This window comes from Heterocephalus glaber, unplaced genomic scaffold (assembly GCF_053883595.1).
Source record: "Heterocephalus glaber isolate CG9 unplaced genomic scaffold, H.glaber_assembly_v1.0 deba00001497, whole genome shotgun sequence".
Lineage (NCBI taxonomy): Eukaryota > Metazoa > Chordata > Mammalia > Rodentia > Bathyergidae > Heterocephalus > Heterocephalus glaber.
This window is the reverse complement of record NW_028258320.1, coordinates 19,119,639-19,139,659: the sequence shown is the minus strand read 5'-3', so window position 1 is coordinate 19,139,659 and position 20,021 is coordinate 19,119,639. Positions and strand designations below refer to the sequence as shown.

At 41.3% G+C, this 20,021-nt stretch overlaps 2 protein-coding genes across 18 annotated transcripts in view; both read right to left on the bottom strand.

The window, feature by feature from the left end:
- Positions 1-1,643, bottom strand: part of Rufy2 (RUN and FYVE domain containing 2) — a 33,659-nt gene extending 32,016 nt beyond the window's left edge. For 5 of the 13 annotated variants that reach the window (XM_021259477.2, XM_087185480.1, XM_087185481.1 and 2 more), the window contains exon 1: positions 1,511-1,643. In XM_021259477.2, coding sequence (XP_021115136.1) covers positions 1,511-1,514 — 4 coding nt within the window. In that variant the 5' untranslated portion in view covers positions 1,515-1,643. Of the gene's footprint in view, positions 1-1,110; positions 1,336-1,510 lie in introns of those variants that run through there. The other 8 variants (XM_021259472.2, XM_021259473.2, XM_087185486.1 and 5 more) reach the window with 7 other exon arrangements.
- A 2,287-nt stretch (positions 1,644-3,930) lies between these two features.
- The window catches only part of Dna2 (DNA replication helicase/nuclease 2), a 46,141-nt gene continuing 30,050 nt past the window's right edge, over positions 3,931-20,021 (bottom strand). For 4 of the 5 annotated variants that reach the window (XM_087185456.1, XM_087185458.1, XM_087185455.1 and 1 more), the window contains 8 exons: positions 13,794-14,018; positions 12,340-12,533; positions 12,022-12,111; positions 11,736-11,940; positions 9,080-9,169; positions 8,208-8,390; positions 6,216-6,367; positions 3,931-5,423 (listed from right to left, as the gene is read on the bottom strand). In XM_087185456.1, the coding sequence (XP_087041582.1) occupies positions 5,363-5,423; positions 6,216-6,367; positions 8,208-8,390; positions 9,080-9,169; positions 11,736-11,940; positions 12,022-12,111; positions 12,340-12,533; positions 13,794-14,018 (1,200 nt within the window). In that variant the 3' untranslated portion in view covers positions 3,931-5,362. The remainder of the gene's footprint in view (positions 5,424-6,215; positions 6,368-8,207; positions 8,391-9,079; positions 9,170-11,735; positions 11,941-12,021; positions 12,112-12,339; positions 12,534-13,793; positions 14,019-20,021) is intronic. The other variant, XM_087185457.1, reaches the window with a different exon arrangement.

The following is a 20,021-nucleotide window of genomic DNA, read 5'->3' as shown; positions in this document are numbered from 1 at the left end:
CGGCTGCCTTATGAAGTCCTCTGCCCTTCCACATAGCTGAGGACACCACTGTTTCAGTATTAATAACAGATACATTTAAAAGTTCTGATTCTACTTGCAAGTGCACGGTCCTGAGTTCGATCTCAGGTACCAAAATAAATAAATAAAATAAATTAAAGTTCTGATTCTACCCCCACTGCTGGGGACTGAACCCACGGCTTTTGCACTGAGCTACATGCCTATCCACTTTTTTATTTTTCATTTTGACACAAGAGTTTTGATAAATCACCAAACTGCCCAGGCTGGACTTAAGTTTGCAATCCTTCTGCCTCAGCTTCCCAGAGTGCCGAGATTACAGACCTGTGTCACCATGCCAGGTTGGTCCTGATTTCTAGCTGATTATTATTATTTTTTTTAGCTGTTTATTTTCATATCACAAAAACATTATTTGCTTCCCCACAAATTTTATTCTTTTAGAAATTCGGATGCTTTCCCATGCTCTCATCACTGTTGTGACTGGCAGGAATATTTTCAGCAAACACAGATGGCAAAACTGAGATGCAGAAAATGAAGCCCTAAGAACATCTCATCATCTCTGACAAATGCACAAGTGCAAGTAATCAAAGTATTCATTTTTCCTTCACTGAACAAATATCTAGAGTTCCCCATGACCTAGTATTCCAGTTCGGGTTTCAGACAGCTAGGCCTGAAGCCTGTCACTGAATCCTTGGCAACTTAAAAGGCAGGCGAGTCTGCTCTGACCAGGCTGCCCAGCGATGCAAGTCCATACGCAACACCACACTTTCAATCCCCAAGGCGGTAGGAGCCCTTTCTCCAGGAGTGGAACCACCTGATGTTTCATAATCTGTGGCAATTCTCAGTTTATCGTGTCCACCCTGATCCGGAGGTGAATGCAGCCAGCATACAAAGTGGGACTCCGCAGCGTCAGGCCGCCAGGTTGAGCTGGGCACCGGCTTTCCGGCCACGCCCCGGCCGGGCCAGGGCACCCGGAGGCCAGGCACAGGTAGAGCCCGGCCGCACCCGGCCGAGACTGGGGCCCCAGTCTCGCCTTCCCCGACCCCAAGGCTGCTCGAGGCCTCGGCCGTCCCCGGGACCCGCTCGCAGGCTCACCCAGGGTCTTGCACGGCACCGCTGCTCCTCTCTCGCCCTCTGGGCCGGGTACCCACGCCAAACCCTGAGAGGGGTCTTCCCTCCGCCACCCCCACCCCTGAAAAGTCATCGCTCGACCCGGATTGTCCCCCGACCCTGGAGCGACACCCCAGCTGTCCTCCTCCTCGCTCCTGGAAGCCTCCGGACCCGGAGCCCTCAGCCTCCGAGCCCAGCGCGGGGGCGGGGGCGGTGAGGTGGGGCCCGCGTTGCCATGGCGACCCCGCGAGCCCCCCAAATCCCCACCGCCCCCGCCCACCCGGCTCAGCCCCGAGGCCTTCGCGTCCTCCCCCAGGTCCCTCGCCGGCCGCGGCCCCCAGCCCTCCGCAGAGCACGGAGCCCACTCCCGGACGGCTCTCCTTACCCATGGCGGCGGTACGATCTCGGGCGGTGGCTCCCTGGGCCCGGCCGCCAGCTCCCGGCAGGCGAGCGGCTGCCGCCACGGCGTCTGCACAAGCCCGCGGTGGCCCACAGCGCCCCCGGCGGCGGGAGGACGAAGGCCGGGAGAGCCCGCCCCGCGGAGCACGGCAGCCCGGGACCCCGCGAGGAGGCCGCCCCGGGCTTGGTCAGCGCGCGCCGCCTCTCTTCGTTTCTCTTCGTCTCCGGCAGCTCGCGGGAGACCAGAGGAATTCGGAGAACCGGATGCAGTGAACGGTGGGTAGAAATCCACTGACACTGGTTAGACAGCTCCAAATCACCGAGTTTGATGGTAAAAAAATCAAGGGGAAAGAGATGTAGACAAAAAACCAATGTTTATTCATTTCAGACAGGGAAGTAGAGTTCATGACCAGATGACACTAAGCTTAAATCCTATTGGTTTGGGAAAAAGTAAAAGCTGTTAACCAGTCAAACGTGGGTAATAGTTGAGACTATAGCTGCTGCATTTCATGAAATTGGGGCAATAACTTTGTCTAGCGGTTTGACTACTATAGTTACTATTTTTTGTGGTACTGATTGAACCCAGGGCCTTCATACTAAGCTACATCTCTAGGGGGTTTTTTGTTGTTTTTAGACAGTCTTGCTAAATTGCCCGGGCTGGGCCCAAATCTGTGAATGTATATCAACCTTAGCTTCCCAGAACACTGGGATTGCTGGCAGGTAGCACCACACCCAGCTAATTTTTGTTTTTCGGACAGCAGTCTAGATTATCACACCAAACTACCAGAGGGCAATACTACAAGATTATGAAAAAATGTCAGTGATCAGCACTCTCCAAGCTTTGTGACACAGTCCAAGGGTGACAAGAAAGACGTCACAAAGTCATCAAGATAAAGATCCACTTAAGAAATCTAGGAGCATGCCTGGGATTTAGCTCAATGGTGCCACACCTGCCTCACAAGGTCCCAAGGTTGATCCCCCGTACAAAAAAAAAAAAAAAGAGAATCTAGGAGCAAGGCCAAAAGGGAAAGTTTAGGACCCAAGGCTAAAAGGGAAAGTTTAGGACCTGCAAGGCAGGGTGAGGTGCAGGTTTGATAAACCACCAGAGGTGGTGGGCGTGGTGGTTGCATGCCTGTATTCCCAGCACTGGTGAGGCTGAGGGAGGAGGATGGTAGCAAGTTCAAGGCCAGCCTGAACTACATAGCGACGCCCTCTCTCAAAAAAATGACCACAGAGGTGCTGGCTGAAGCCAGTTACAGTTCAAAAAGAGAGAAGACCTAGCCTTAGAGGGATAAGGAAAAAGAGAGGACTCAGAGGCAGCATCAAGAGGCAGAACACTGAACTTGGTCCCAAAGCAGGCCCATGGTACAGCAGGCCAGTAGCTGAAATGACACTGGCAAGGAGAGTTTGTTCAGGAGGCGGCCAAGTGTGGAGACCAGAGAACAAGCCTCAAATCTACCTCCCCAAGGATGGGGCTGGAGAAAATGGGATCTGAGAACGGGCCTCCTCGCCTGACAGAGGAAAGTGACTGAAGGCTAGAAGTAACTAGTGGTCTGCGAATGCAAGATCAAACTCCAGCTGTCACCATCCTGACCCATGTCAGGTCTTACCTCTAAAACTGCTACCTTTTAAGGTCAGCTAAAAGCAAGTAAAAGTAGGTGAAGTGGATTAAGATTAGAGCATTGATCCCACTTCTCCCTTGGTTTCAAACTGATTCAGAAACGGAATAGAACATTGTCTTCCAATCCTTTAGAAGGAAAGCCTCATCTAAGCTAAGGTGCTTTTGATGTGGGACTCCACCAAGTGAGGGGAGCCATTCTGTTCTTGGGCCTTAGCACGGAGTTCATGCTTGCGGTGAGCTGCTAGCTCCTTGAAGACCTGGGCTAGGTTTAACTTCTAACCCCAGCTGCCATCTCACAGCACCTTTTATGTGGAAGGTGTGGCTAGAATCTCGTGAAAAATGACAGCAGCCATGGGGCTCATTTCCAGACTCTTCTATGAAGCTTCCCTTCCCCCCCGGTACTGGGTATTGAACTTGGGACCTTGCGCTTGTAAGACAGGCAGCAGAACCACTGAGCTAAATCCCTGGCCCTCTTGTATGAAGCTTACTCCTCAAGCCATAAAAACCTGTATGTAAGGAAGCAACCACTGATTAAGCCAAAGAGCTTTCTATTCCTTCCTGCTTTCTCATGATCCCTAACAGTATTTAAGCTCCTGTAATCACATTTCCCATCTTCACTGTCTGATCTAAAATTTCTCCAATGTTCAGGCCCATCCTGTGTATCCTAATAAATCTGTCTATATCAACACTAGTTTCAGCTTTAGAGTATTATCAACACTAGAAAAAATGTTGAGATAACCCTGAACTTCATGATAAGCATTAATAATAAATGACACAGTAAAATCTATCAGTAGAAAACAATTTATTAAATTAAAACTAGTAACTTAAGAGACAATTTTAACATATTTAATATTTATTTTAAAAATAAAAGAAACAAGACTTTTCCCTCCAGAAGATAGATATGCTGAGATTAAAATCTCCTACATGTATAACAAATCACTTTGAGGTAACTTTAACAACACCTCCCCCTCCACTGCCACCCCAGTACTGGGGACTGAGCTAGGCAAGTGCTCTACCACTGAGCAACATCCTCAGCCCTTTCTGTTTCAGTATTTAAGACAGGATCCCCAGGTTGCCCAGGTTTGCCTTGGGCTTGAGATTCTTCTGCCTCAGCCTCCTGAGTAGCTGGGTTATAGGTATAGCCGACATACCTAACACACAAAAAGGAAAAAATTGAAGAATGCCCCCAAACAAAAAAAACAAACATAGAGGGTTGGGGGGGATTTAGCTCAGTGGTTTCACCGTTTGTGCAAGGACCCAAGTTCAATCCCCGGTACCAAAAAAACACACAGAAAAAACCAAACATACATAAATAAGTAAAAACAGGGATATAACTTTTAAATTTGTCATCAATTCAGAAAACAAGATTTCATCTCAAAAGAATTAAGAATTATCTTCTATCAAATTCTATTTTAGCCAGATGTGGTGCCACATACCAGTAATCCTAGCACTCAGGAGGCTGAGGCAGGAAGGATTACAAAGTTCAAGGCCAGAGTATGAAGTGAATACTGAAATACTAACGAGTACTAAAAATCAAAATGGCCTTTGGGTCAGGGACCTTAAAATACAGAGAAAAAAAATCAGTTTTCCCATCATCACAATTGTGCCTAAATAATGAAAACTTTATCTAGTACTTCAAATATAAATCTTACAGTTCAATCTATAAAACTAAATTAGTCCTGAAATTTTATTTTATTATTTATTTTTTGCAGTACCAGGGATCAAACTTAGGACCTTGCGGTTGCTAGGCAGGCGCTGTGCTACTGAGCTAAATCCCTGTCTCTAGTCCTGAAATTTTAGACTTGAGTTTAAAGCTTAGTTGGTTACAAATTTATCACTTTTTTAGGCCAGATGACAATGTATTTATAGTACCTATACACTTTCCCCAGTTTGGGGTACATTTGTATTTAAATAAATAGTGTTAAATTTTGTATGGCAACAGAAATTTATGTTTAACAAGATTAAGGGGGGGAGGGAGGGGAGAGAGGGGGAGAGGGGGAGAGAGGGACAGGGAGGGAGAGAGGGAGGGGGAGAGGGGAGGGGAGGGGAGGGGAGGGAAAAGAAGCAAGGAAAGAACTGGAACTTTGCAGTGCACCCTTTGAATAAAAGTTATCTTCACAGTTTAACCAGGCTCTGTTTTTGAGCAAACCAAAATTAGGAATACAAGGCAACAGCAAGGAGACATTGCCCTAATACGAATAGGCAAGAAAAAGTGCTTCATCTTTGAAAATCTCCCAGTATGTGACAGAGACTTTCGTGCTCTCTTGATGGAAGATCAGTGATGTAGAATAAATTAAGGAAGATACATTTAACACAACATGGGATTCTACAAAAACATTTTTTTCACATTTTACAATAGGGTTTACAGAACTACAAAAAATGTGAAGATCTGCATGACAATGGATAATTATGTACTTAAGCAATAAGATAAATGTATCTTCAGACCTTCCAGTAAGTTTTTTTTTTTTTTTTTTGGTTCTGGGGATCAAACTCAGGACCTTGCACTTTCAAAGCAGGTGCCAGAACCACTAAACTATATCCTGGCCCCCCAGTAAGTTTTTTTAATGATTTATTTGAAAAATAATGGAGGGAGGGCTGGGGGTGTAGCTCCGTGGTAGACCACTTGCCTAATGTACAAGGCCCTGGGATCAACCTCTTGCACCACAATAAATAAAAATAAAAACAAGGTTATAAATTTGGAGAGAACCAGAAAAGAAAAAGCCAATTTTCCTGAATGTGCTAGTTCTGGGGCAACAAATCATGTCCCCCTTTTTCCCTTTCTTTTTTTGGGTACCAGGAATCAAACTCAGGACCTTGCACTTGTGAGGCAGGCGGCGGAACCACTGAGCTAAATCCCCAGCCATCCCTTTCTCATTTTATAAACCATCTACCTCTTATCACCTCCATTACTTCCTGTGACCTAACATGACTTCCTGTGAATTGTTTTCTCTCTCCTTTGTCAAACTAGATCTTTGAAAAAAATGCAGGTGCGAAACATAAGACAGTTTTAATTTATACAAGTTCATAAAAAGCACAGTTGCACAAATGTAACTACATACACGACAAAAAGGATATTAATTTTTCTGAGTTTAGGTGACAAAACAGCTTCTCCAAAGGAGGATATCGCTTTAGTGAGGGCACACACCCCAGGAGAATCAGTTTATGTTTGGCTCTGGTTATAGCAACATTAAGACGTCGCCAATCTTTCAAGAGTTCACCAAGCTGTAAAAAATGTAATTTTCAATTATTTCAGTTTTCTTATAATGTATATTTAAGTTTGCTGTGACAAACGACATAGCTTATCTTCATCTATTTTCCTACTTTTTTTTTTTTTTGGTACCGGGGATCGAACTCGGGTCCTTGCGCTTGCACAGCAGGCGGCGGAACCACTGAGCTAAATCCCCGGCCCTATTTTCCTACTTTTAAAACACAGACTATAAAAAGGATTTATCAACACATGTAAAATTCTAGGCAATTGGGAAAACAATGCCAACTTCAAATATTTTATGTTGTGATACCCTACCCATAGTTTAAAATTATTAATTACACATAATAAAAATAAAGAACTAGAGCTATCTCCACTCACTGTAGAATTGTAATAGTAAGAAAAAGTATAAAAAGGCCTCACAAAAGTGGTTAAATGTTATGACACATCTATAGAATGGACACCCATGCAACTGTGAAAACAAAATGAAAACTCCCTCTGTGGACTCACATGAAGAGCAACAGCACCTTTAAGTGGAAAAAGCAAAGTTCAAAACGGTGTCTGGATAATTTGAAAGGTTGCAAAAAAGCTCCAACAGCAGCCAGGAGTGGTAGTGCACTCCTGTAACTCCAGTCCTTGGGAGGCTGAGGCAGGAGGATTGCCATGAGTTCAAGGCTAGCCTGAGCTACACAGTGAGTTAACTATAGGCCAGCCTGAATAACACAGCAAGAGCCTGCCCACCCCCCAAACAAAACAAATTAAAAAAAAAAAAACCAGCATGACTATCTGCAAGGTAAGAACTAAGATAAGGGACAGAGTAGGAAGATTTTTTTTATTACATATATATACATATATAATAAGTATATTATACACACACGCACACACACTATAAATTTTTGCACCGAGGATCAAACTTGGGACCTTGCGCTTGCAAGGCAGGCAGCGGAACCACTGAGCTAAATCCCCAGCCCTATTATGTATATTTTTAAACCATATATATGTATAACATAGTCAAGAAAAATGAATTAAGAGATGTACGCTGGGGTAGTGGTGCACACCTGTAATCCCAGCCCCTGGGAGGCTGAGGCAGGAAGATCACTGAGTCCAAGGCCAACCTGGGTTACATAGTGAGTTCAAGGCCAGCCTCCACTACATAGTCAGACCCTGACTCAAAAAAAAAAAAAAAAAGTAAAAATGCAAACAAAATAAAACCTGGAATAATCTTCAAATTCAAATGTATACAAGGAAGGTTTTCTTTAAAATCCCTCAACCACAACAGCCAAAGGTGAAACCAACCCAAATGGCCATTTATAGATAAATAAAATGTATTATATATAAACTACGGTGCATTATTCCATCTTAAAAAGGAAGGAGGGCAGAGGATTTAGCTCAGTGGTTCTGCTGCCTGCCTTGCAAGTGCAAGGTCTCGAGTTCAATCCCCAGTACCAAAAAAAAAAATAGGAAGGAAATCCTATCCCATGCTACAACATGAATTAATCTAAGTGAAATAAGCCAGTCACAGAAAGACAAATACTGTATGATTCCACTTAGGTAAAGTACCTAGAAAAGTCAAATTTAGAGACAGAAAATAGGAAGGCTTAGAAGTGGAGGAATAGAGATTCATTAGTACAAAATTTTTGGTGTGGAAAATGAAGTTTCTGGAGATCTCTAATAACACTGTGAATATACTTAAAAATGATTAAGGTAATTTCAAAGAAAGAAATTCATCTAGGTTAGAGCCCTTACCTAGTGTGCATGAGGCCCTGGGTTCATTACCACAAAACGAAGCAAAACAAAAACCAAAACCTAGGAGGAGGGACACCCCAAATAAGTTAGTAGCAAATATAATTCACTTACAGTTCCATTCTTATTACTTCTAACAAAAGATACTAGGATTATTCTTTTATCTCTTCCTTGGTATTTGTCTACTGTATTAACTTCGACCATCCCAAAAGAGGAACGTGTCAATAAATCACTGATGATCTTTAATTGCTGCCTGTATGGTGCAATGATACCAATATCAGAGGGATTACATCCAGCCTAAACAGAAAAGGACAAAATTTAAAATGAAAAATCCTGATGTTTTGGTTCTTTAAGCTTTACTAAGTTTATTAAATGTACGTTATATACCCAACTAAAGTTTGTCACTGATGTTCCCATCGTAAGGAATAAACTTACAAAACAAAACAAAAAGGAAAGAAAAGTTTCCAATGCCCAATCACATTGATTACAGTAGAGTACTGACACAATTGGAATTGCCTGACATTATGAAATTATCCTAAATGGAAAATTCCAAAAGCCATTATAGGGCTGGGGATTGAGCTCAGTGGTTTCGCTGCCTGCTGTGCAAGCACAAGGACCCGAGTTCGATCCCCAGTACCAAAAAAAATTTTAAAAAGCCATTATAAAAAATTATACTTGTTTTTCGAGGCAGGGTCTTGCTGTGTAGTTCAGGCTGGTTTTGAACTCATTATGTAGTATGTAGTCCAGGCTGGCCTCCAACTCTTGGCAGTTCTCCTGCCATAGTCTCCTGAGTACTGGGATTACCACCACACCCGGCCAAAAACATTTATCTACATTTTAGATAAAATTCCTCAAAACAAAAACAATAGGGCTTCAGTCTCATCTTAATTAACAGGGCTAACATCAGCTCTTAAGTGTCTCACAACCTAATAATATTCAGTTACCCTACACCTGAATATTAATTAGCTTTAAACATTCTAAATTACCTTAACAAAAGTTGAAGTCAAGAAAACTATGAGTTTGGCTTCGATTATATTGCTCACACCACCTTTTTCAACTTGTTCTGGTGCTGGAACCTAAGTAGAAAAATAGGTAACTTCTTTATAACAATCTCTAAAAGCACAGGGCAATGTAAAGACTTTACAGCCAGGTTTGGAAACATTAAAAAAAACAAAAAAAACTACCTTTTTAAAAGGAGAAAGAATCAGTGAAAATGAATAGTCACTTTCTAGAAGGCAGGCAAATGCAACCCATCCTAAAGATACTGTAGTTTAGGCTAAAATCTTAAGGAAGTTGACCATACCTTGTGTTTCATACGCTTTACTTTGTTATTTCTCATTCTTCAGGAATCAAATGCATAAGGAGAGTGACTTGCCTGAGGCCTTACAACAAATCCTTAACAGTAGGATTCAAAACTTAGATCTGGCTCTAATATCAGTACCCTTTACAATTTCCTGTTACCTTTTATACAAATAATGGAGCAGACAAGGCTCCCAAGCTTTACCAAACCTGCAAACTCTAAGAGGACTGCTTTACAGCTCTATTATTCCTACACAACCTTCATTTCTTTTTCCCCGTTGGTATTGGGGGTAGAATCCAGGCTCTTGCACAAGGAGACAAGGGCTCTGCCACTGAACTATGTCCCCAGCACAATCTTGATTTTTTAATTTTTTTTTTGGTACTGGGGATTGAACTCGGGTCCTTGCACTTGCGCAGCAGGCGGCGAAACCACTGAGCTAAATCCCTGGCCCTCTTGATTATTTTTAAGGTAATTTATTTGGAATCCTGATGCTAAGAAGAAACTGGAGTACCAAAAATAAAGAATCTGTACAATCATGAGTGAAGTGAATACCTGTAAATTGTAGTTAAACTGAAACTGAGGGCCAGGGATTTAGCTCAGTGGTTCCATCAACTGCCTCAAAAGCTAAGGACCCGAGTTCGTTCCCCGGTACCAATAAATAAATAAATAAATAAAATAAACTGAAACTGTGGTTATAAAAGCAGTCATTTGTTATATCAGTTTATCTGAATAAATTTGTTATATCAGTTTATCTGAATAAATTTCCCATCCTGCTTCTAGTTGATAAGATAAAAATTAAATTCTTAAACCAGAATCCTGGAAGGCCATGTACAAGAGAAAGAAAATTCCATCTGATGTGTAGGAAGACCTTATTTTAAACCAGCTGGCTCCATCTACGTACCTACCTACCCATCCAGCCAGCCAGCCAGCCATCAGTCTCACTCACTCCCTCCCCTCCCCTCTCCTTCCCTCCCCTTCTCTTCTACCTCCCTCTTTCCTTTCTTTTTTTATTGTGGTGCTGAGGATTAAACTCAGGGCCTGGTGCCTGCTAGGCCAAATGTTCTGCCACTGAGCTATACCCTGAAACCCTATCTTAACAACAAAGATAATTATTTACAGCAGTGATGGCAAACCTAAGGCATGCATGCTGCAGTGGGCACAAAGAGCCCTTCCGGTGGCCTGTGAGCCAAGTCGTCCAGCACTGCACAGCAGCTGAGCATCAGATGACGACACACACAAGGACCATGCACATGCTCCTAAAGGAGTAGCAGGGCCCATCATCCGGCGATGATGTCACCAGACACAACATTAGCCACAACTCATCCGAGCTTTCACATGGCCAGACAGTATTCATGTTAAATTATGTGTTGGTGGGCTGGAGATTTAGCTCAGCGGTTCTGCCACCTGCCTCGCAAGTGCAAGGTCCCGAGTTCGATCCCTGGTACCAAAAAAAAAAGTTTATGTGTTGGCACTCTGTGATAATAAGTGGGTTTGGGGTTGCAGTTTGGGCATTCGGTCTCTAAAGGGTTTGCCATCAGTGGTCTACAGTAATTCCCTTATGAATGGGTACATACAACTCAGGGGAATCATTATATGAAACACACTACGAATATAGGGTTAAAACTTCATTCTTAGTTCCTAGAAGACTCAAGCCATTTAATGTCCCTGTCATGATTTTAATTTAATAACAAATTTGTAAAAGGATCTTTGTGTACTCATGTCAAGGCAAAAGGTATATGGGAAATCCCTGTATTTCCTGCTTAATTTTGCTATTAACCTAAAACTGCTCTAAAAACTAAAAGCTTATTTTAAAAAGATTTTTAAAGACATCAATTTATTTTATTTTCTGTCCACTTATAAACTAGTCTTTTGTTAGTGGTCAATGTCACTTTTTTGCCTACAAGATGAAACTATGTGCTTGACTTTCTGACTTTCCTTCTTGAAAAGTCAATTTGGGGACTGGGTATATAGCTCAGTGGCAGAGTGTTTGCCCTAATGCACAAGACTTTGGGTTAAATCAATCCCAGCACCGGTAAAAAACCCCACAAAAGTCAATTTTTTTTGGTACCAGGGATCGAACTCAGGTCCTTGCGCTTGCGAGGCAGGCAGCAGAACCACTGAGCTCTAAATCCCCAGCCCACAAAAGTCAATTTTGATACCTATCAAACCCCAGAATAAGTCTCCTCCCAAAGATATTGGGCCTATAGTAAGAAAAGACTCCTGTACTGAAGTACAAGAAGTGCGAACTAGTTTGCCTTCAAACTAAAATGCTCAACAAAACACATAGTAATGCAAACTGAGAAAGTTAAACAGGACAAGTGGAGAAAAAGTATTTTTTTTACCTTATCTGTATTAAGAAAGCAAACAGGATTGTTCGGCTCAAATACTCCATTCAGCCAGAGACTGTCAGAATAATCAGCATACAATTCCAGTTCCAGCTTCACATCTTTAAAGTTGGGTAGGCTTATGACTCCACTAGCCACTCTGTCTGACCCACACTCCAGCTTTCCTTCATAGGTCAGCTCATTACTTAAGGACATGATTTTGCTGAGAGAAGCAAAATATAGCATTAGTTTGGTAGATTAAAATAAAATATGAAAAAGATTCACTGCTAACACAGATAAATACCTGTTCATTCTATACTGCACAGTTAATTGTACTACAGCACTCTTATTCTGCTCCAGCCTTTTGAACAAGCTTTCACTCATCCCAAGAGCTCTGTCAATAAATCAAATTCAGACTTATCAGTGTACTAATACAGTCCCCTGAAAAGAATCCAGTTCAAGAGTAAAACAATGTCAGTGTGGTGGTGTGTATCTACAGTCCCTGCTACACAAGAAGCTGCAGCAGGAGGTAAGCTTGACCCTGGAAGTTCCAGGCCAGTCCGGGAACACATACAGACCCCATCTCTACTAAAACAAACAAAAAAGCTTAAAGTCTGCCTACCTTGCTTCACGGTTTAGCACCAGGGGAGGAAGCTGCTGATGATCTCCAACCAACACAAACCTCTGAGAAAAAAAAAGCGGCCCCAGGCAAACTGGTTGGCTGATTTGAGAGGCTTCATCCACAATACAAAAATCAAAAGTTTTACGGGAAAATATTGGATGGTTTATTCCCATACATGTTGTTGCAACTATAAGCTAAAAAACATAAAACAAAACAAAAAGCAAAAACGACAGAAGTTACTTAATATATAAAAGAAATACAGTATGTGTGTCCCCGCCTTTTTTTCCTGTTTTTTTGAAATAGTGTCTCACTATGCATTCCAGGCTAGCTCTGAACTCACTTCTGTAGCCCAGGCTGGCTTTAAACATCAATTCTTCAGCCTCAGCCTCCCAAAGTGTTGGGATTACAGGTGTGTACCACCACGCTCAGCTACTCCCATTTAAAATAATTTTTTGGGGGGGCCAGCTCAGTGGTGCTGCCGTCTGCCTCGCAAGCACAAGGTCCTGTGTTCGATCTCCAGTACCTAATAATAACAATTACTATTACTTTTTGGCCCCTTGAAGAATCTTCTAGTATTATTTAATTGTAAAACATTTATTCATGTAAAGTATATTTTTAATTTTTCTATGAATGTAAACAAACCAAGTCAATTTTCCAGGCACTATGGACAATGCTCACATTTGAGTATTTCCAAATATAGAATCTGAAACATTTAAGAGGTATTATGCCTTGTATCTAAATGTCCCCCCAATACTTCATGCATTCATAGGTGGGGTCTTTCAGAGCTGGCTGGATCTAGGGTGTGTGGTACTAAATTAGTCCACTTATTGGTTTAGCATAGTTCTAGGTGTGTGTGGCTGAATAGATTTACTGACAATGGAAGCCCCACCCTGGGTGTGAGGTGGTACCAGCAAAAAGGCCTATAGCCTAGATGGGATAAAGGGAGAGGCAATGCTCCCCTATGCTGCTTTCTGCCTGCCCTGCCATGGCCTGTTTCTCCTCTTCAATGCCCCTCTGCCATGCTGCCCTGCCTTGGAGCCAGCCAACTATGGAATGAAACCTCTACAAAGTGTGAGCTACAATAAACCTTTTCCTCCTTTAACTTTGGGTGTCAGGTATTTTGTCTCAGCCACAAGAAAAGTAACTAAGACAAGGTCCTATATCAAAGCCTAGAAATATTTATCATAAGACTTAAATATCACTGCTTCTGATTCAAATTCATTAAAGAATACTAATTACTAGTAGTTTTCTGCTAACCAAATGAGTTTCTAATAACCAAAAACTCATTTTAATTCCAAAGGAAAGAGTACACTATAAATGAATAAAATGGTCCTATGAAATATATATCCACATGCACATCTGGTCAATGTGACTAAGTTCACAGAATATCATTTCTCCCTCCATTCTGGCCATAGAAGTTACTGCCAGTATTAGCATACAATAACTGTACTTACTTGACTATTGTACAGTTCTTCTAGAACAGCTAAGGATTTAATGGATTTTGATCTGCAGATTTCCTCCTCTGTAAATTTTTGGATATCTGGATGAACCTTCTGAGTCTGACCCAAACGCAAAAATCCAATTTTAAACTTGGCTAATTTCAAAAGAATATTATCAACAGCAGAATGTGTATAGCTGGTCAACAAAACACTGAAACCACAGGCATAGAGGATTCTCACCTAATAACGGATGAGAAAAAAATACAATATTACTTTTTTTTCTTTTTTCAGTATTACTTTTAATTCCAGTTAATTTTCAACATGCTTATATTTTTCAAATAGAACTAGAAAGCTCAACAGGAAGCACATCCAAGAGCTGAGCCAAGCAATCAAAAAAATTATAAAGTGAGCTTACCACCAGCCATCCAGACAGGGTGAGGAGGATCCCACCCCCCCCCCGGGGGCAGGCCCACCAGCTGGCGGCTGGGCCAAACAGAACCCTGGGCCGAGTGGAGCCGAGCAGCTGCAGGCTGACCAGGACCTGCTTGCTCCAGCTTGCTCCACCAGTTTTCCACCAGCCACCAGAACAGGGTGAGGAGGACACCACCACTGGCCCCCCCCACTTCCCACCCCCAGGCAGGCCCACCAGCTGATAGCTTGGCCCTGCTCTGGTGCCTCCAACAATACACCCCCACCCCTGGCCTCTGGCCTTTTGGCTGTGCAGCTACTTGGTTACACACTGCAGAGGCACAGGGGGACAAAAGCCATTGTCCTGAGCTCCAGAAGTGAACAACAGAGAGAGTCCCTGTCTCAGGCTCCCTGATGAAAACAAGCCCACTGGAAAAGTGAAGGGAATCTCTGCAATAAAGGCACACCAGACCACTGTGATTGGTAAGTTGGAGGGATCATCAGCTCCCACCAGAAACTGGACTTTCTTCAGGGGAAAAGCAGCTGAAACCTGCAGCAGAAACTTGCACAATGCAACCCTGCATTAGGACAGGGAGCTCAACTTGGGACTTGCAACCAGAAATCTGCCTGAATCTCACGGGACTGGGACTAGCTTACTGAGACTCATTGACTTATAACTGCACACTGCTGCCCACGTTGTCTATTGTAACAGCAGAGACACACCTTGAAGGAGGCCCTTTATTTTTTAAAGGTGACAGATTAATAACTACCATAAATTGTCATTCTTTAAGAGGTACTTGATGCTATGATGTTGCTGATTGTATGACTTAGGATAAGGTGTCGTGATTGATCTAAACAGTTTTCCCTCCTGCTATAATGAAAATGAGATAGCCTCAGAGTCATTAGAGACTCAAAACCTAAAGACCAGCTATATCTGGAAGACACCTCTGAGAAGCAATCATTCCATAAGGGTTTTAAATACATCAGCAAAGATACTTACAATAAACAACTTCATAATATGAACCCAGGAACTAAACCAGGGACAGTACCAAAAACAAAAATGAGAAGGCATTTAAGCAAGTCACAAACCCAGACTTCCACCCCCCAAAAGGCAATTTCTGGGGGAAATGAGGTAAAAAAGTCTGATAATCAACTACCTGGACACCCTGAACTGATAGCACAGAAAGTAACAAAACAGATGAATGAGGCTCTAGAAAAATTCAAAGCAGAAATAATCTCCCAGATAAATACAGACATGGTGAGCATAGTGAAAGACATGATTAGAGGCTCTAGAACAGAAACTGATAAAAAAAAATAGATGAGCTCAGAAACATGCTGGAAGCCAGGAATGCCCAGCATAAGAAAGAAATGGAAACCACGATCGCCCAACATAAGAAAGAAATGGAATCCATGAAACAGATTCAAACAAATATTCAGGAGATTAAAAACTCCACTGAAAGCATGCAGAGCAGATTAAGAGAATCTGAACATAGAATATCAGATATAGAAGACAGGATTGCAGTGAAGGACCATGAAAACAGAGATTTCTTAAAAATAGTAAGAGACCATGAGAACTCAATTCAACAGCTGCTAGATGATGCAAAGAAGAATAACATAAGACTGATAGGAGTCCATGAAAAAACAGGAGAAAGTACAATTGACATAAAAAAACTGTTCACATAAATAATAGTAGAAAACTTCCCAGACAGAGGGGGAGAATTGGACATACAGATAAGCGAGGCATATAGAATTCCACCCAGCCATGATCAAAACAAATCTACACCTAGACATATAATAGTCAAGATCCCAGAAACCCAACAGAAGAACAAAATTCTACAGGCAGTTAGAGAAAAGAAACAAATCATCTACAAAGGAAAGCCCATCAGAATCACAGCAGACTTCTCAACACAAACCCTCCAGTCAAGGAAAGGCTGGAGTGAAGTATTTCAAGCCCTAAAAGAAAATAACTTCCAACCCAGACTGTTGTATCCTGCAAAATTATCTTTCAAATTCAATGGGGAAATTAGATACTTCCAGGACAAAGAACACCTGAGAAATTTCATGAACACCAAAACAGCACTCCAAACAATTCTAAGCAATATGCTAGAAAGAGGCAACAAAGGTCACAACTCCATGAGGCTCAACGGAGGGAAGCCACCAGACAAGGTAAGAAACTAAAGGGAAAGGGGGAAAAAGAAATAAGAGCCAACAACAGTAAAACATCATGACAAGAATGAGTCAATATCTCTCAATTATAACTATCAATGTTAATGGCCTCAATTCACCAATCAAAAGAAGCAGACTGACAGAATGGATTAAGAAGCAAAGTCCAGCAATATGCTGTATACAAGAAACACACCTAACTCAAAAGGAAATTCATAGACTGAAAGTAAAAGGATGGAAAATGGCTCTCCATGCGACAGGAACCCAGAAAAAAGCAGGGGTAGCAATCTTATTTGCAGACAAAGTAGATTTCAAACCAAAACTAATTAAGAGAGACAAAGATGGTCATTACATCCTTGTGAAGGGAACAATCCAAGAGGAAGAGATGACAATCCTAAATATATATGCACCAAATATGAATGCACCCAACTATACAAAACAAATATTAATGGACATGAAAAACCAAATAAGCACTAAATACACTTGTAGTGGGGGACCTCAATACCCCACTATCACAAATAGACAGATCATCTAGACAAAAAATTAACACCGAAATTGTAGAACTGAAGCAAGCTACTGAACAAATGGACTTAATAGATATTTACAGTGTTCCACCCCACAAAATCAGAATACACATTCTTTTCAGCTGCACATTGGTCATTCTCCAAAATAGACCACATGCTAGCTCACAGGACATGTCTAAGTAAATGTAAAAGAATTGAAATTACCCCATGCATATTATCAGACCATAGTGCAATAAAATTGGAGATCAATAACATGAGAAACTGCAAAACTCCTACAAACACCTGGAAATTGAATAACACCCTCCTGAACAACCAATGGGTCACAGAGGAAATTAAAGAAGAAATTAGACAGTTTCTACAAGTATATGATGATGCCACTACAAGATTTAGGAATCTATGGGACACAATGAAAGCAGTTCTACGCGGGAAATTCATAGCAGTGAATGCCCATATTAGGAAAACAGAGAGAACGCAGATAAATAACCTAATGCAGAACCTCAAACTCCTAGAAAAAGAAGAGAATAACAAACCCAAAGCCTGCACAAGAGAAGAAATTATAAAGATTAGAGCAGAAATCAATGCAATGGAGACTAAGAGAACGATACAAAAAATTAATGAGTCAAAGAGTTGGTTTTTTGAAAGAATAAACAAAATTGATAAACCTTTAGCCAACCTTATCAAAAAAAGGAAAGAAAAGACTCAAATCCACACAATTAAGAACAAAAAAGGGGAAGTCACAACAGAACCAGCAGAAATCCAGAGGATCATGAATACCTACTTTGAGAATCTGTACTCTAATAAAATGGAAAACACAGAAGAAATGGACAGATTCCTAGATACATATAAATTGCCAAAGTTAAATGAAGAAGATATAGAAATTCTAAACACCCCAATTACAATGAGTGAAACTGAAAATGTAATAAAAAATTTACCAACAAAGAAAAGCCCAGGTCTGGATGGCTTCACTGCTGAATTCTACAAGACATTTAAAGAACTATCACCATTACTCCTTAAATTCATCAAGGAAATTGAAAGGGAAGCAAGGCTTCCAAACTCATTCCTGGAAGCGAGTGTGACTTTGATTCCAAAACCAGGGAAAGACCCAACCCAAAAAGAGAACTACAGGCCAATCTCCCTAATGAACATAGATGCAAAAATCTTCAACAAGATACTGGCAAACAGAATACAGAGGGTCATGGAGAAGATCATACACCCTGAACAAGTTGGATTTATCCCAGGGATGCAAGGATGGTTCAACATACGTAAATCAATAAATGTAATACACTATATTAACAGAGTCAAGGATAAAAACCATATGATCATCTCAATAGATGCAGAAAAGGCAGGTGACAAAATCCAACACCCATTCATGATAAAAGCCCTACAGAAAATGGGAATAGAAGGTCTTTATCTCAACCTGATTAAGGCTATCTATGAAAAACCAACAGCCAACATCATACTAAATGGTCAAAAACTGAAAACTTTCACGCTAAAATCAGGAACAAGACAAGGATGCCCACTATCACCACTCCTGTTCAATATAGTTCTGGAAACATTAGCCACAGCAATTAGAAAAGAGAAAGAAATAAAAGGAATAAAGATAGGAAAGGAAGAAGTTAAACTGTCTTTATTTGCTGATGATATGATACTTTACAGAGAAGACCCAAAAAACTCTATCAAAAGGCTTCTAGACTTAAATGACAGATTCCGTAGAGTAGCTGGATATAAGGTCAACACTCAAAAAACAATAGCCTTATTATACACAAATAGCAGACTCATTGAGAAAGAAATTAGGGAGACAATTCCTTTTACAACAGCATCCAAAAAAATGAAATATCTAAGAATCAATCTAACAAAGGAAGCAAAAGACCTCTACACTGAAAATTACAGCACCCTGAAAAAGGAGATCAAGGAGGATATAAGAAAATGGAAAGATATCCCTTGTTCCTGGGTAGGAAGAATCAATATAGCAAAAATGGCCATACTTCCAAAACTGCTATATAGATTTAATGCAATCCCGACTGAAATTCCAACAATATACTTCACAGAACTAGAGAAAACAATCCAAAAATTCATTTGGAACCAGAAGAGACCTAGAATAGGAAACGCAATTCTGGGCAATAGGGACATGGCTGGGGGTATCACAATACCCAACTTGAAGCTATACTACAAAGCTACTGTGATAAAAACAGCATGGTACTGGCAAAAAAACAGACCCAAGGATCAGTGGAATAGATTAGAAGATGCAGAAACAACTCCAGACATACTCAGCCACTTCATCTTTGACAAAGGAGCCAACCACCCTCACTGGAGGAAAGATAGCCTATTTAATAAATGGTGTTGGAAAAACTGGATTTCAACCTGTCAGAGATTAAAACTAGACCCATATCTATCACCATGCACTAAACTAAGATCTAAGTGGATTAAAGATCTAAACATTAAGACAGAAACACTAAACTTGCTGGAAGATAAGTTAGGTAGAACTCTTGAAGATACTGGCATAGGAAAAGACTTTATGAACAAAACCTCAGCAGCACAGGAACTAGCAGAAAGAATCAACAACTGGGATCTCATCTTATTAAAAAGCTTCTGCACTGCAAGAGAAACCACCAACAGAGCTAACAGACAACCTACAATGTGAGAAAAAATTTTTAGCAGCTGTAACTCAGACAAAGGGCTACTATCTAGAATATATAAAGAACTGAAAAAAATCAGACCCCCCAAATTCAAAGACTCAATTCAAAATGGGCATCTGAAATGAACAGACATTTCTCAGACAAAGAAGTAAAAGCAGCAAATAAACATGAAAAAATGTTCAACATCACTGGTCATTCGAGAGATGCAGATGAAAACAACACTGAGATTCCACCTCACCCCAGAAAGAATGGCTATCAAGAAATCAACCAATAACAAATGCTGGCGGGGGTGTGGAGAGAAAGGAACCCTTCTCCATTATTGGTGCGAGTGCAGACTGTTGCAACCACTATGGAAATCCATATGAAGATACCTCAAAGAACTAGGGCTGGAGGTCCCATTTGACCCAGCTATTTCCCTGCTAGGTATTTTCGCAAAAGAATTAAAAGAATCATACCACAGAGATACGTGGGTACCCATATTTATTGCGGCACAGTTTGTAATAGCTAAAGCT